The sequence below is a fragment of the Emys orbicularis genome, chromosome 2, assembly GCF_028017835.1.
Source record: "Emys orbicularis isolate rEmyOrb1 chromosome 2, rEmyOrb1.hap1, whole genome shotgun sequence".
Classification (NCBI taxonomy): domain Eukaryota; kingdom Metazoa; phylum Chordata; order Testudines; family Emydidae; genus Emys; species Emys orbicularis.
This window is the reverse complement of record NC_088684.1, coordinates 281,472,868-281,490,486: the sequence shown is the minus strand read 5'-3', so window position 1 is coordinate 281,490,486 and position 17,619 is coordinate 281,472,868. Positions and strand designations below refer to the sequence as shown.

Below are 17,619 nucleotides of genomic sequence, written 5' to 3'. Positions count from 1 at the left end.
TTTTTTTTAATTCCCCCCCCCCCCAATGCTGTTGAAGCCAGGGAGAGAAATAAATATGCGGTCTCCCTTCTTGCTCTGCCCTCCACCCCAGCTCCACTGATGTCCTACGGAGAAGAGCAGAGCTCACCTGTGTGTAGCATGCTGTAACCCCCTCACCCCACATCCACCCCCAAAAGCGTCCCCCCCCCCTTGGATTGACTTGATGGCTTCACTGTACCAGAGATTCGGTGGGAAGATCAACACCTCCCGATCTTTCCCCGCGCCACCCGAGGCGAGTCACCTTCTGGGGGCTCAGTGCACCAAGGAGAACAGCGCTGCCGGCCAGACCGCCCGCCCGTTACAGCAGGAGAGCCGAGCCCGCTTCCAGTACCAGCCCCGGAGTGACGCCGAGGAGGAAGATGTAAGCCCCCAGCCTTGTTTGGGTTTTGCTCTGTTTGTCCGAGTGTGTGTCTCGTGTGTGTGTCCGGAGGTCGCTTGGCTGCCTTCTCTGTCTTGATCTGCGCCCCGCTTCCCCGCAAAAGGCTAGCGATGGTGCTTTATTAATGGCCATGTAAAGCCCCCAAATCCCCTCGGCTCCCGCTCTCCTGGGGTCTCTGGGAATGAGTGGGGTGGGGAAGGTCGGGCTGCTGTGCAACGTGCGTGGGTTGGGTGCGTTTGGAAACCGCCCGTGTAAACGGCACCCATGCCCCTGCGAGTGAGGCTGGAAGTTTTTGCCTGGGGCAGAAGGCTCCGCTTTGCCCCCTCTTGTCCTTCCTGCCCAGCTCCAGAGCCCTGCCGGGGAGAACTTCGCACCCGACGCGGCCATTTTTGTTTTGGTTTTGCTCGAAACTCCTGGATAATGACACAACACGATGAGACGCGAGCCCCCGGGAACGTGTTGGATGTAAACTTCGCTCCCTGCACGTTCCCTCCCGCCGCGGCTGCGGGGAGTAGCGGTTTCAAAGGGTTTCATTTGCATATTGCCTTAGTAACAAATGACTCATCCAGGCCACTGGCTTGCTGCTGGGACTCCTGGATGGAAAGAGTTAAATCACCTTGGATCGATTGTGCCTAGTTATTTCTTGGGGGGAGATTTAGAAAGGGGAGGGCGGCGGAAGAAGGTCCAGACAATAAATCAAACAGATAGTTCCCCATGACTAGTTCAGCCTTGCGTGCTATTAGATTTGTAAAGGGACGTGTGTGTGTGTGTGTGTGTGTGTGTGTGTGTGTGTGTGTGTGTGTGTAAAAACGGCAAGGGGGAAAGTAGCTGCAATTTTGGAATAATATTTCTATCTATTAAAATACTTACTTTCCCCAAAGGTAGGTTTGGAGCTGTGATCAGTTTTAATGATAGAAATCACTGGTAATAACCCTTATAAGTACCAACTTAGAACGTAGTTTTATGTCTGAATCCCTGAAATCCCTGTTGAGAGGGGTACTGTAGCCAAGGGAGTTGTGGGGTTTTGGTTTTGCCCTGTTTTTTTCCTTCCATGAAGACTTTTTGTGGCAGGTAAAGCGGACTAAGTTTTTCTAGCAGAGAGGAAAGTTGGTCTCAAATCCTCCGTCAGAATTTCCATTCTGTTCATTCCAAGGGCCAATAGGTAGCTGGAGATGAGTTTACTTTTCCCGGTGACTGGTGAAATCCTCCCTAACATCCTAAACACGACACACAATTCCCGGGGGTGGCGGGACGCACAAACTAAAAACACCCGAGACTTTTTTTAAGTGTTGATTTGAAAACTTTTCATTCTGAAACTGTATCTCCGGAGGGCTCTCTGTGATGTGACCCTGTAGCGGAAATGTGCCGAAACTTTAGCTCATTGGCCTCTAGGTGTCGCTACGAGAAAGCGAAATTGCTGCTTTCTGTTATTGGTCTCCGGAATATTTTTCTCCTCTGGATTTGTTTTGTTTTGTTTGTTTTAAATTTAGCTTGGAGCGTATCTTTGTGGGTTTTCAATAGGACAGATGTCTAGAACTCTTTGTCTGATCATCAAAAGCATCGAGCCAAGAAACAAAGGGAATTTAACGTGCAGGTGATTTTTGCTGACACTGCTCTAAAAAAAACAAAAACCAAAACCACGTTGCTAGACTGTAAGGGGATTTATTTTATTTTATGTTTTTAGAAAAAGAACTGTGCCGTTGACTGCGAGAGTTAAGTGTACCATGTCAGGCAGTTAGCGCTTGGGAACTGCAATGCAAACGGAATTGATTCATAAGCTTCACATACATTTCCCTAGAGAATCATTCACGTAGTTAAGGTTAAGATGTAACCAGAAAGGAAGTAATGAAATTTGCCTTTAGAGTGACTATTGTAGAAATATACAATGAATATTTCTGACTCAGGCTGGGGTAGGAATAGTTGAGGTAACAACCCTCGGTTTGTTTAGATCTGTACAGTAAATCGGCGTTAGTTTTTGGAAACTAGCTGTGCTAAGGGTAGGAATAATGAGACACCTTAAAGGTGGTAAAATTTAATTTTGAAAATATATTTTTTCCAAGGAGCAGAGGCACACATTATTCTATACACCCCCTCCCCCGCACGCGTGGGCTCTCACACACTTCCCCATTAGCTCTGGAGAGCTGTGACTTTGGGAGCTGTCCCAGGTCCTGGAGTGATTCAACTCTGCCAGGGAATGAGTCCTCTCTCTCGCTTTGCACTGGGCAATTCAAACGGAAGCTGGGGGCTTTATTGCTCTGTTGTGCCTTGTTGTCAGTCTGGGAAGTGTGCTCAGATATACACTAGGCAGATTTCTGACCTTGGCCATTGAACGCTCCTTGTAAACAGGAGGTTTTTTTCCCCTTTTGCAACCGAACTGGCTGCGGAATATCTGGATGACAGCGGCAATAAGGCTTTTGCAGGACAAATTAATGCAGCTTTTGGCATAAAATCCCTAAGGGGAAAACAAAATGTGAGGCTGGCACAAGGACAAAACTGGGTGCATGAAGTGCAAAGGTTGTGTGATTTGGTGATATATATTTGCAGAATCTACTTACACTGAAGAGAGAGAATACTGACTGCTGGCAGTTCTATTGAATCGTAGTGGCATATGATATTGCTGTTTGTAATTAGGGGGAGCTTGCCCGTGATTGTATGATAAACCCCTTTTGAGAGAATTAAATCTCTGGTGTAAATTTCACACTGAGGCTGAAACTGAACATTCAAGATATTTTTCCCAGCAGAGGATTTTTTTTCTTTTCCAAATTAATCAGTTCAATAGTTTCTAAGTCAGAGGTAGGAAATACAAAAAAAAGCTTGCGTGTGTGTGTGGGGGGGGGGATACTTCAATTAAAATATAGCTAAGATTTCTTTTTAAAAACCACTTAATTGTTTTATAATGTGCTTAATAATCAGGCAGATTGAGAGGTTTTTTTTGAAAAGGCTAATCATGATCATAAGGTTCTTATACCTTAAAGATATTTATTCTGCATTCTGTATCACAGATTGGTTTTTATGGGTCAATTATTATCAAGTATTTCTTAAGTATCAATACATTCCCCAGTGCTATACAAGACAGAGATGAAGACGGGTCTGGCCTTTCCAATCCATGCTGTTGTTTATATGCAATATTTCCCCTTTCCTATGTATTACTTTCAGTACTAGAGGAAACTTACATCTAATTAAAATAAGAAACAAAAACCTGTATTGAAGCAATGCAAAGAGTTTGATTTGTACTCACACAATTAAAAATGAGGAAATGTCAGAGTTAAGATTGAAACTCCTCATCCCACCATGAAGTAGCTGATGAGTGAGGTGAGTTTCATCATGGAATTTGAACTTTTATAAATGAAATAACACAGTTGTCTGGATGCAATTGGTATTTTGGCATCTAAACTTCACAGTATTTAATTCTGATAGCTGGTTCTGCACACCAAAAAGAAACAAACATGTTCAGTGATTTGGGGCATCCTGAGAACTTGTGTAAAATATTGATAAGTTTATGACATTTGTTCTTGATTTTGTTATACTTCTGTATCATCCTAAACTAGGTCCCTGATTCAGTTCTCTTTGCACAAGTCAATCTCCCATTGGTTTCAGTGGAAGTACTGAGTTGGCCAGTTATTAAAACTGTAAAAATGACTGGTCATGTAAACATATCCCAGACGACATAATAGTTTTGCTATAAATGTGCCTTTTCAAAGTAATTTATTGGGATATGGTACAGTACCTGTGAAGAATGTAACCAAAGTCCAGAGTGTTGTAATAGCAGAGTATTAATTTATGTTTTGGCAATATAATCACCTTTATTTCCTCTATGAGATTCATGCTTTCCATAGTATCATGTAAACAGGAGATCTTTCTAGATGTTGGCTTTAGACTCTCCCCCCCCCACACACATAAAATAGAGCTTTTTCATTTTTCCTAAGCTTTCTTTTCTTTGGAGTCATAGTGATTAATGAGTTTAATTTTTGCAGGCAACTGCCAGGAGGTGCTGAGTAAGATGTACATGCTGATTGTGTATAACCCTGTTCCTTTTAATTACTGTGATGATAACAATGCATTAATCAAGTGCATAAGAAATTGAGCACTTCTCTGTAATACAGAATATTGATCTATTTCATAAGGCATTGACTATTAAAATGATAACCACAGTAATCCTTTTAAAATTAAATTCCTGATAATGAATTATGTGTTAAAGCTTTCTACTGAAGTGTCATATAGATTTTCTGTATAAAGAGCCAAATGCTGCATTCCTTTTTCATTTATTCTTCAGGTAAAACTCCTATTGACCGAAATGGGATTTTTTGCCTGAGTAAAGGATTGGATCAAAATAAAGTAGCTCTCATTTTTACTTTGAAATGTGGAATACTTTTCATTCAATTGTATTTTGAATATTTGCCTCGTTTTATAAATTGATGCTAATTTTTAAAAGAAATTTAGCTATATTGTAGTTTTATAATTTTCAATATTGATAATTCAGACTGAGACTATTTTACAAAGTGATCATTTCAGTTGTAAATAGAAGATAAAAAGATCTGAGATTGCTGCTTTGAGAAGTAAATCAAAGGTTACATGTTTTATTATTGTTCAGCTTGTTTGAACAATATTATAAATATTACAGCCCCTGGAAATATTTGACACTTCATATGTCAGATTTGCTAACACATGCAATAAAAGTATTATTTTTCAATCCATTATTTTACTGTTGGAAAAGCTATTGCTTACCAGAAGAGAGTGTCAAGGTCAGTCTTGTATAAAGGGTTATGCAAGAGCTGCAGAACAACTTAAATGTCGGAAATGGCTCAGTCCTTTCCCAAACAGATGAATGTTTCTTATTTTATATATTCTGGAGTGGTCATAAATCAGTATAAAGTGAAGTAGTCCATATGGCTCCCAAAAATCTCTATATAGCTCAGATCAACAGTTTTCTTTCTGCAGTATTTGATGCCTTCTAATAGTCTCGCCTGCAGCCTATTCATGGTAGGCTGTAGGATGTTGGGCGCAGTTATCCTGCTGCCTTTATGGGACTGAGGCCACTAACTTCAGTGGAAGCAGGATTAGGTCCCCATTGATTCGTTCAGCCCTTCTCTTGAAATTAATAAAAATGCAGTTTGGTTCTATGTAGAGTAATAATTATACATTCATAAAGTTAATCTTCTCTCTGATTTGTCTGAATGTGAGTTAATTATATATTTCATTATGTAACTTAACATTGGATAATTTAAAATTACAGCAACAGGGGTTTTTCATGCATTGCTTTACAATTGCTATATTTGGAATTCAATGGCTTCATGATTTTTGTTGCTGGTTTAAAATTAACCTTCCTGTTTTGCAAGCGTTTCTAACCGTGATCAGGCCTTTGATGTATTATTATGCATCTATTAAAAATCTGCTAGGTAGAATATATTTTTAACACACAATAATAGCTATGCAAAGAGGTTGACTCATCTCTCTAGTGGTAGTGAAATGCACAGTAACTTGAATCTCACCGAGTTAGAGTACTCAGCTCAGGTCCTTCCTCCTGAGCTTGCAGGGGCTGGGAGGAATGGGAAGAGAAGGCACAGAGTCCCAGGAGGGAGTACTTTGCTTTGCTTTTAAAGGAACTTTCCAGCAGACTGAAAGAAAGACGCTGGCGGGCTCCAGATGAAGCTGTATACAGCTCTCCATTGTCATGGATTCAGTGAAAGGCAAGAAAAGGGGGAGAGAAGAGTGGATTCTCAGAGCTTCAAGAAAGGCTTGGAAAACTCCCCTGGAGCACTAAAGAAATACAATCTGCAGGAGTAGAATCATCTGTATAAATGTACTTTAAGGGCTCGATTCTACAGTCTGCATTCTAGTAAAGATCCCCTTCAAGCCCAATGATTTCAAGTTGCTTTTACAGGGAGTTTTTGTCTAAGTAAGGCCTGCAGGATGTGATTGGCAGAGTGCAGTTCGACGTATGGATTTTCACATTGTGACCAAGGGGTCACTTATTTAGTATTTTGCCATAGATTACTTAACATAGCAATTTTTTTGTAGTAAGTCATGATCTATTTGTTCATATAGCCACTCCTGTGTTTAAGGGTTACCTATGTGTTTCTGTTTATTATGGGTTAGTTTCCCAGATCTGAAGAAGAGCTCTGTGTAGGCTCAAAAGCTTGTCTCTGTAACCAACAGAATTTGGCCCAATAAAATATATTACCTCACCCACCGTGTCTATTTATTAAGGGTCATTTTTGTTGCTTATGATTTTCTGAAGGTTTTATAATTTTGCCTAAAATTTGGCATGCTCTCTCTGTCAGGGACTAATGGTATTTTCAAAGTTTCTTCAAAAATGGTTGAGCCATTTTAAAGCACAGGAGGAGTGGGGGAGGAATTCATGCTGTTTGCTAAGAAAAAATGTTTGCTACTTTTTAATAAACATCTCTCACACCCCAGAGGAAAGGGATGGAAACTTTTTATTTGATAGGGTTATAGGATAAATTTTCAAAAGTGCGTAAGGGATTTAAGAACCTAAATCTGTTTTTAAAAGTGACTTAGATACTAGGACTTAGGCTCCCAAGTCACGTAGGCATTTTTGAAAATGTTACCCATAATCCTTAGGTTGTAGATATGCCAGTTATTGGTATAGTGAAAATTGGACTTCATTTGGCTAAGTTATATGGGTTGAAAATGCATTTTGCCTATGTGCATTAGATTATGTTAATAAATCTGACATTCTCCTACTGGTCTATTGGCAGTGTCCATGTGTGTATAAAATGAGTAGAAAAGTCCACAGAATAGTCAGTTTCTCAGGATCTCACTGGAAGTGCACGAGTATGCGCCATGAAATAGAATGGAGTGTAAGTATTAGTAGGTACAGAATCGTATAGTACGATCTGGGAAGATTTTCTGGGGAGTAAATGGATTACACTTGTTCTGTGCTTGTTGTGTGGAGGGGATATCTGTGCGCACCCCCACTTTGATGCCCATTAAGTGGCTGGGCACATTCTGTCCTCCATCCCCCAATGTTTAATTTTGTCTATTAGCTTGGAAGCACTTTGAGGCTATTTATGTGCTTAAAATTAAGTACATGCTTAACTGCTTTGAGCCAAGTCCAGCATGCTCAGTACCTTTCAGGATAGAGCCCTCATTGACGACAATGTTCATGTTGCATTTCAAACATTAGGTGATTTCCTGTGGCTGCTTTTTAAGAAAAAATGTGGTTAGAATGTTTTTACGAGGAGAAAATGTTTGTGCTTTTTCTTGTTTTGTCAATAAGAACTGAAAGCATTTTGCTCCAACTTTCCAAGAAAGTTCAGCCCCAGACAGACACTAAACCAGGGATCAGCAACCTTTGGCACGCCACCCGCCAGGATAAGCACCCTGGTGGGCCAGGCCGGGCCGGTTTGTTTACCTGCCGCATCTGCAGGTTCGGCCGTCGTGGCTCCCACTGGCTGCGGTTCGCCACTCCAGGCCAATGGGGGCTGCGGGAAGCGGCAGCCAGCACATCCCTCGGCCCGCGCCGCTTCCCACAGCCCCCATTGGCCTGGAGCGGCGAACCGCGGCCAGTGGGAGCTGCAATCAGCCAAACCTGCGGACGTGGCAGGTAAACAAACCGGCCCGGCCCGCCAGGGTGCTTACTCTGGTGGGCCACCTGCCAAAGGTTGCCGATCCCTGCACTAAACCATGAACATTGCTTCTGAAAAGCTGAATATTTGGAAATGCAGAAGTCTGTGAAATGGGAAGGAGACAGTGGAAAAATGCTTTGCAACCTTAACTCTTGTTATGCTGCAGACATTTATTTGTGGGAGTTTTATACATAAATACATTTTTATTACTTATTTATTACTAAAATGAGTTCTAACCCCACGACAGCCCATTGAGTTTTGCCCATCTTAATTTGATTGCTATTTATTGTTAAATCTCTCCTAATGTTCCTCTAGCTACAGATTCCATGATAAAATTACTTGGTTTTCTCCTACTTCCATTAGGTACCAGAAAAGAAAGAGGACACTTAAAAGACCAGGCATCTATCAAAGTGCAGATAGGAATGCTGTAGAAAACCACAGTGATGTTTCTATAGAACCATAAATGGCCTATAGTGAACCATGTCTCTATTCAGTTCTCATTGTTTTGCTGTTAGCTATAGTGAGTACAAAAGCATTATTGATACAGTCCTTCATTGTCTCTCTCTGTTTTATATTAGGTAACACAGTATCTATTGCTCAGGCATTTGTAATCCTAGGTACAAAAGGGGCACCTGAAGAGAATTCTAAGGGTACTATAATGCTTTACAATTATATCTCTAATAATACAGTCTCTGCTGAAACAGCTGTTTCATTTGTCTGCAAACCACAGGGTAAACAATACTTGTCAAAACACATACAGTGATTCATTGCAAACATTGCAATTAATGAAGACGGACACAGCCATGGTTTAAGGCCACAATAACCTGATCCATTGCAGTTCCCTTGTGAAATTCTGCTTTGCCAGGGCTGCTTTATTACCTGTAAGATGATTTTACTCAAAATACAGATGGAAGTTTAAATGTTATAGGTTGTCACTTATACAGTGACATGTTAAGGAAGGCAGCGTGGACTAGTGGATAGAGCATTGGGCTGGGAGTTGAGGAACCAGACTTCTATTCCTGGCTCTTCCACTGATCTGCTGTGTCACTTTGGGCAGATTACTCCTCTTTCTGCCTCATCTATTTAGAATATAAACTTATTGGGGCTTCCTATCTGTTCGTGTTAGAGAGACAAGGTGGGTGAGGTACTGAACCAGCTTCTGTTGGTGAGAGAGAAAAGCTTTCAAGCCACTCAGAGCTCTGCTTCAGGTCTGGGAAAGGTACCCCAAGCCTCATGGCAGCTCACACCACAGGGCCCAGATCTCAGCTGATGCCTCTAGGTGGTGCTGTACAGTTAAAGAAGTGCTGCCTTTTGACCCAGAAGTGTCTGCACTTCAGTGGCATGATGACGTAACTCTTGTATATAGAATTATAAAGTGCTTTGCCTTTGGGATGAGAAGGATCCGTAGAAATGGAAGATATTGTTCCATTGATACTACTGTGGTCCAGTCACCCATTCTGTACCAAGCAACACTTGTCAGAGCATCACTAATTCCCAAAATATCTGATTATGCCCTGCTTGCAGTAGGTTAAAGGTCTTTCAGTCATTGCTGCATGTCACATGCAGTGCCATGAGTGGATAATCACTACAATGCCCATGTTCTTCTAGCTAAGGTACACTAATAAGCATCTGTAGCTTTGAAAATGTCAGAATGAGCCAAAGTGCAGGCAATTAGATAAGGATAATGTAACAGATAATAAGAATATACATGATGCTGGATGAGTAGTTAGACTATTGTACTTTGGCTGTTAAAGTGCTATGTGTCATAAAAGCAAGTGGCTTGTTGGCTGTGGAGAACATGCTGCAAGTTGTCAGAGACGGAAATGAGTTAATGTGGTGCAGTGACAAGGTTAACCCTGGTGAGTGTAAACATACATTTCAGGCTGTTGATAGATGGAAGTGTTGCCTGAGTTAAAAGTCACGTGCTTATAACATGAGAAAAGGTCAAGGAGAAAAGAAATGGGAGCAAATATGGAAGAGATGGCTGGCAGGGTGGGGTCCTTTCTTAGAAGGTGTTTCAGGGGATTCTGGTTTTCAGTTTCTATTGTCGCTTGTTTTCAGTGGTGGTTTTTTGTTTTTGTTTTTTTGGTTTGTTTTCTCTAGTTTAGTGCCTTTGTAAGGTTCTAGAAAACATCTTTCTTTGAACAGTCTCATTGGTTGTTCATACCCTACATTCGTACCCTGTGTGTACCCACAGCAAAAAACCAGCCACTTACCATGCCACTGCTGTGTGTGTCCAAGATGAGCACCTGAGGGTATGTCTGCACTGCAGTAAAGCAGCTGTGGCTGGCCTGTGTCAGCTGAGTCGGGCTGGGTCTGTGGGGCTATACAATTGCAGTGTAGACGTTTGAGCTCAGGGACCCTCCCCCCTCACAGAATCCCAGAGCCCAGCCTCCAGCCTGAGCCCAAATGTCTACGCTGCAGTTGTATAGCCCTGCAGCCCGAGCCCAAGTCAGCTGACATGGGCAAGCGGCAGGTGTTTCATTGCCTTGTAGACCTACCCAGCAGGTGAAATCCCAGCCACACACAGCTCCGCTATTTGGGCTTTATATGGGGGTTGCATGAGGGAGGAGAAGGGAAGGTGGAATCCATGCTCCCAAGCCAGGGCCAGGTTGCAGTGCTGCAACACAGTTCCACCCCACTGTTCCAACTTCAGTGCCAGATGCATGGCATGATGGGGCCTCTGGTGCCGTGTTAAATGCAGATTTAGTGACCCCTCCCTTGACCAGTCCACACTGCAGCCTTCAGCACTAGCCATGGGCACTCTGATAATGTGGGGAAGGTAGCCAGATAAGTACATCTATCTATGTACTGTACTGAGGCCCACTCCACAGCATGCAGGGACTCTTGCTTGGCTGCTGTGCCCACAACCCATGCCTATGCAATGCAGTTCAAGACTTACAATAAGAGGTGCAGACAGCCTTGCTCCAGGCCCCTCCTATCTTGGTGAATTTCACCCAGGGGAGCAGGAAGTGACAGAGCTCCAGCTCAGTGACTGTGATGCTGTATGTGAATTTCCAAACCACATCCTGTTTAAATTATCACTAGGTGAAGGAAAGACACAGAGAATCCCAAAGAGGAGGAAAGCAGCAGGTAAAAGAACCACAAAAAGGCAACGGAGGAAGAGAAGAAAAAGAAAATGAATTGGGGGAGAGGGGAAGAGAAGCTCTGTCACACAGGGCTAGGTTCCAGCACTTACAGCCAGCCACACCCTGGAGGGGAATGCAGGGGAGCTGTGCTCTAAGCAGATAGCCAAGGGCAAGTAGGGCTGTAGCATGGGTTGCTTGCTAGACTCCTCCTGGAGTCTAGCAGGCAGCCCATGCTACAGCCCTACTACCTGTCCCTCTCCCCAGATCTAGTGCTTAACCAGATCTAGTGTCCATTTGTGGGGGTTGGGCAGGGCCCCCCAGGCCACCCCTTTTTAGGGTAGCTTACATCTATACCAACAGGGAGCTGTGCTTGTGTTCCTCAACAGCACTCTGCCCTCTACCCTTACCCAAATGTATTTGCGCCTGGGCTCTCCAAATGTGTCCCACAGAGTTCAGGGAAGTGACATGCATGTTGCTTATACATCTCCCTTCCTGGGCAGACTCCCCTACAACTCTGTTAATTTGGAGTACAAGGAGGGAGCCAACACACTGGCTCCGATCAGGTCTCCAGCACAAATGCTCACAGAAAACGATTTAAACATTCCCTTCTTGTGCTTATTTGAGCATGTGGATTTAAATTCACGTTTCCTGAACATTTATAGAATCATAAAACCGTAGGGCTGGAAGAGACTTCAAGAGGTCATTTAGTTCAGCCCCCTGTGCTGAGGCAGGCCACGTGTACCTAGGCCATCCCTGCCAGTTGTTTGTACAACCTGTTTTTAAAAAGCTCCAGTGCCAGGGATTCCTCACTCTCCCTTGGTAACCTATCCCAATACTTACAATCCTTATAGTGGGAACATTTTTCCTAATATCGAACCTGAATCTCCCTTGTTGCAAACTAAGTTGATTACTTCTTGTCCTGAAGCAGTGCTCAGTTGCTCTGAATGTTCCCAGAAAGCAAATTCAAAAGCGGTACAAGCATAGTCTAAGTGATTAATTTCACAATCTGAACGAGTGCTTGTGGGAGAGTTAGGAGTGGTTGATTTTTTTTATAGTTCAATCAGTAGCAAATTAGATGCCCCAAAATAAGTTGCTAAAATCTCTGCAGTGAATACAGTGCTACATAACCCTTTATTACATCCTCCCATGTTGTGGGAGATCTGCTTGCACCAAGATGAGTTCTGAAGACTTGTGCTTTCAGAAAGATGGCAGAATACTGCTGGATTGGGAAGATATACAAGAAGGCTGCTGTCAGAAGGCTGCTAACTATGCAATTTAGTATAAAATTTAGGGAGCTGCAGTGTGAATCAGCAGTCTGAGTTTCCCCTAAAATTTCCACAAACGGCTCTTCTTTTGTTAAAGACAGATTGTGCCACTCCAACCTGAACAAGTATAATTTAATTTGAAAGCAATGTTCTGCATTCCCTTTCACCTGATCTCAGCTGGTGACGAGCCATAAAATTTCTCCTTGGTCTACTGGAGTTCAATAGATGAGAATTTCCTAACTTGGTAAAATGATTAAAAGCACTCCAAATGTATATTATCAGTGAGGCTTCTGAGAAAGAGCTCATTCAGTGGTCTCTAGGAGCCAGGGTAAGAGGCTTTGTGAACATTGATTGAGTGGGAGATTGCCGAAGTAATTATTAATAGTAGGGAAGGTTAATAAAATGTAAGGCTTTATGTTAAAATTAAATTCAAGAACAAATAATGGCATATATGTAAGAGAGAGCTTTTACGGCTTGCTGCAGTGTATTTACATTTTACAAGGCTCAATGCTTTTAGGAATGGTGAGAGGTAAATGGTATGCCTCCTTGGCTAGCAAACCTTTCTTGTGCCTTCTCATTTCAAACAACATTTGAAATCAAGGCAGACTGAGAAGATCAGTTTTGGTTTATTTTGTTTTTTTAAATACTCAACTAAGTCTCAGCTAAGAAACCCACCTCCAGCAGCAAGCCATAGGGTAAACTAAACTGATCAGTGTTTTTACATGAACTGTTCTTGATTGGGGAATCATATCAGGAAAATCGTGCTCTATTCATGGATATTCCAGATCCAGACTAAAAAATGGTGAAATTGCGAAATGTGTGCTCGTCCCTAGTATCTAGAGGGGCATCTCCCTGCTTCCCTTTTCCCACATATTGGCCAAGATTTTCAAACTGACTAATGACTCTGGATGCCTCAATTTTTAGGTGAGACACCTTGGAAGCCTGACTTCCCAGGGAGCGGGTGCTCAGCACTTTCTGAAAATCGGCCCTCTTTTAGGTGTCTCAAGTTGGGCACCCAAAATGGCGAGTCACTATTGAAAACCCTGGCTGCTACTTTTAGTGGAATGGATTGCTAACGGGCTGATCCAAAGCTCACTGAAGTGAGTGGGAGTCTTTCCATTGACGTCCGTGGGCTTTAGATCAGGCCCCCAATAGGTATCTAGCACACTTAGCACTTACAAAGTGCTTTTCATCTGTATATCTCCAATAAATTCAGAAAGCTGGATCCCTCCTGAAAAATCTCAAGAGCTTATTCTAATCTCAATATACATGTAACCTCCAAGGATGCTCAATGGAATTATGCATGTCTTCTGAGAGGCAAGTACCAGTAAGCTTTCTATACCTAGAGTAGGGATCCTCTTCTAAAAGAAGGATAATATAACTTTCTGTGACACAGATTCTTCCTTTGTCTGGTAATTGTGGAAGTGAAGAACACCTTTCCATCTTTTAGGTGCCCATCTGGGATTAGGCACCTGAACCTTGTCCTGTCCAGGTGGTCTCAATCTTTTTTCTGTTCTGACTCCACATTCAGCTTTCTACAGTCATTGCTCCAAATATGCATGTGGTGGCAGTTCCATCAGTATTTAATAGCAGGTGGTGCAGCCAATGGGGAAGACCCTGCCTCCAACCAGCAAGTGCCAAATAGAGCCAAAGCACAATTGGAGTTGCAGCTAGCAAGGGATGTGAAGGGTAACAAGAAGGGTTTCTACAGGTATGTTAGCAACAAGAAGAAGGTCAGGGAAAGTGTGGGACCCTTACTGAATGGGGGAAGCAACCGTGACAGATCATGTGGAAAAAGCTGAAGTACTCAATGCTTTTTTTGCCTCAGTCTTCACAGACAAGGTCAGCTCCTAGACTGCTGCACTGGGCAGCACAATATGGGGAGGAGGTGAGCAGCCCCCAGTGATGAAAGAACAGGTTAAGGACTATTTAGAAAAGCTGGACATGCACAAGTCCATGGGTCCAGATCTAATGCATCCGAGGCTGCTGAGGGAGTTGGCTGATGTGATTGCAGAGCCATTGGCCATTATCTTTGAAAACTCGTGGCAATTGGGGGAGATCGTGGATGATTGGAAAAATGCAAATATAGTGCCCATCTTTAAAAAAGGAAAGAAGGAGAATCCAGGGAACTACAGACCATTCAGCCTCACCTCAGTCCATGGAAAGATTGTGGAGCAGGTCCTCAAGGAACATTTTGAAGCACTTGGAGGAGAGGAAGGTGATCAGGAACAGTCAACATGGATTCACCCAGGGCAAGTCATGCCTGACCAACCTGATTGCCTTCTATGACGAGATAACTGGCTCTGCGGATGTGGGGAAAGTGGTGGATATGATATATCTTGACTTTAGCAAAGCTTTTGATACGGTCGCCCACAGTATTCTTGCCAGCAAGTTAAAGAAGTATGGCTTGGATGAAAGGACTATAAGGTGGATAGAAAGCTGGCTAGATCATCGGGATCAATGGCTCGATGTCTAGTTGGGAGCCGGTATCAAGTGGCCATTTTTGTTCAACATCTTCATTAATAATCTGGATGATGGGATGGATAGCACCCTCAGCAAGTTCGTGAATGACACTAAGCTGGGGGGAGAGGTAGATATGCTGGAGGGTAGAGTGACCTAGACAAATTAGAGGATTGGGCCAAAAGAAATCTGATGAGGTTCAACAAGGACAAGTGCAGAATCCTGCACTTAGGAGGAGGAATCCCATGCACTGCTACAGGCTGGGGACCGACTAACTAAGCGGCAGTTCTGCAGAAAAGGCCCAGGGGTTACAGTGGACAAGAAGTTGGATATGAGTCAGCAGTGTGCCCTTGTTGCCAAGAAGGCTAACGGCATATTGGGCTGCATTAGTAGGAGCATTGCCAGCAGATCGAGGTAAGTGATTATTCCCCTCTATTTGGCACTGGTGAGGCCACAACTGGAGTATTGCATCCAGTTTTGGGCCCCCCCACTACAGAAAGGATGTGGACAAATTGGAGAGAATCCAGCAGAGGGCAATGAAAATTATTAGGCGGCTGGCGCACATGATTTATGAGGAGAGGCTGAGGGAACTGGGTTTATTTATTCTGCAGAAGAGAAGAATGAGGGGGGATTTGATAGCAGCCTTCAACTATCTGAAGGGGGGTTCCAAAGAGGGTGGATCTAGGCTGTTCTCAGTGGTGGCAGATGACAGAACAAGGTGCAATGGTCTCAAGTTGCAGTGCGGGAGGTCTAGGTTGGATATTTGGAAATCCTGTTTCACTAGGAGGGTGGTGAAGCACTGGAATGGGTTACCTAGGGAGGTGGTGGAATCTTCATCCTTAGAGGTTTTTAAGGCCCGGCTTGACAAAGCCCTGGCTGGGATGATTTAGTTGGTGTTTGTCCTGCTTTGAGCAGGGCGTTGAACTAGATGGCCTCCTGACGTCTCTTCTAACTCTAATCTTCTATGATTTTATGATGTGTGGGAGGGGCTTCATATTGGGGGAAATCGATCTTTAATTAAACAGGCCAAATACCTTTTTAAAGAAGCCCCAGTTATTATTAGATAGGCTTTAAAATTTAGAAAAGTTTTAGTGGAGTAAAAAATGGCAGCTGGGGCCAAAATCAACTCTGCACAGATCTTTTGCTCTTCAAGGCTATTTGGCCATGTTTGTTCATGATGCTCCATGGATTGCTGTTTCTGGGGACTCCATGTAAAAAATCCATAATATTAAGCAAACTTTCTTCTTTGAGTGGATTCAGCTGTGTATTCTACTTCGGTGTGTGCATGCCCTGTGCACCAGATCTGGAGAACTTTGCCTAGCAGTACCCCCAAGGTAGCAGTCAGGCCATACAAACCTGGCCATATAAGGGTGGCGCCACCCCAACCCCCTCTGTTCTTTCTCACTGCCTGTGGATAGAGTCAGAGTGCCGGGTGGTGTTTTTTCCCCTTGTGCTTTCGGTCTCAGTTTCTGAGAATTTTTTCCTGGATGTAATAGTTAGTAGTACTTTAGGTTAAGTTTAGTAGTATTTTAGTATTAGTTAGTATTAGTTAGAGCAGTTGGTTGCCCTTCGTGATTCCCTCACCAAGGTTCAAGCATTGTCTGTTGTATGGGGGGGGGGGATCCCCAACAGTGATCCTCATATGAGGTGCTTGTTGTGTCTCAGTGAACAGTATACTAAAGAGCAGTGCTCTGTCTGCAAGTTATTCACAAATGGTGTGTCTACACAGCAATGTAAGCCTGGGTTTGAGCCCAGGCTCAAGCCAGCCAACCCTTCCCCTCCATTATGTCCACACACCAATTGTGCTAACCTACGGTGAGGACCCAGGGTCCCAGAGCCCTGCAGGGCTGGAGGGTCTGAGCCCATGTTAAGCCAGGATCTAGGTCCCAAGCCCTGTTGCTTTCCTGTGCCCACAGCCCCAGCTTGAGTTGGGACCCAGAAGTCCTCTGGATGTATCCCAGAGTTCTTGGCAGCAGAGGAGCAAAGTTAACCGGCAGGAGGCGGCTCCCGGCCACCGGGATGTCAGAGATCATCCCTCCTCTGGCCTTGCTGAGCCAGGAGCTCTGCTACTCCCCTACCCTGCAGAGCAGCTGCTTGGTCCCACTCTGGTCTCTGGCCTTTACTCCCAAGCTCCCCCTGCCCTCTCTGGAGCTGCATGTGCAGGGGCACCTGGGCAGCATGCACTGTGAAGGCAGTGAGAGGGAGCCAGCCTCAAAACTTCCCTGCAGCCTCCCAGGGATCCCTTATCCTTACCACCCCAGGTGGGGCAGGGGCAGGGATAAGGGATCCTCAGGACATAGTGCCTTTGACTGAAGCAAAAAGAAGGAAACCAGCTCAAATGAGAAAAAGGAATTAAAAAGATGTTGATGGCATTTTGCCAGCTGGTGGCAACATCTAATTTATGTCAAACTTGAAAACAAAAACACCTTCATTGAACATCCCATCTTAAAAACTAAGAATTGCAATATTTCATTTGAATAGTTTGACAGCCCTGGAGACTGATGTCCTGATTATCCTCAGAACCTGTGCACATGGGCATTTTCCTGCCACTGTGACTCAGCCTAGAGGTGGAGAGCCCAATTCTCAGGTGAGATGGTAGTTCAGTATAAAACCTTCAAACTGCAGACATTCTACTGAGACACCCACCAAAGGAGCTAATTATGCAGTTTATGGACTCATGCTCCTTATGGGCACCTGAGTCCCATTAATAGCACCATCAGAGTTAGGAAACAGGGTGGGCAGTAGAGTTTTCCCACAGTGCATCACATTCCTAGGGCTAGAGTGTTGACATTGAGGGG

General features: G+C 43.7%; 1 protein-coding gene across 2 annotated transcripts in view; it reads left to right on the top strand.

The window, feature by feature from the left end:
* The first annotated feature begins 202 nt into the window (after positions 1 to 202).
* Positions 203 to 17,619, top strand: part of DPP6 (dipeptidyl peptidase like 6) — a 607,069-nt gene continuing 589,652 nt past the window's right edge. Inside the window, exon 1 of one of the 2 annotated variants that reach the window (XM_065398031.1) lies at positions 203 to 294. In XM_065398031.1, coding sequence (XP_065254103.1) covers positions 203 to 294 — 92 coding nt within the window. Of the gene's footprint in view, positions 401 to 17,619 lie in introns of both variants that reach the window. The other variant, XM_065398032.1, reaches the window with a different exon arrangement.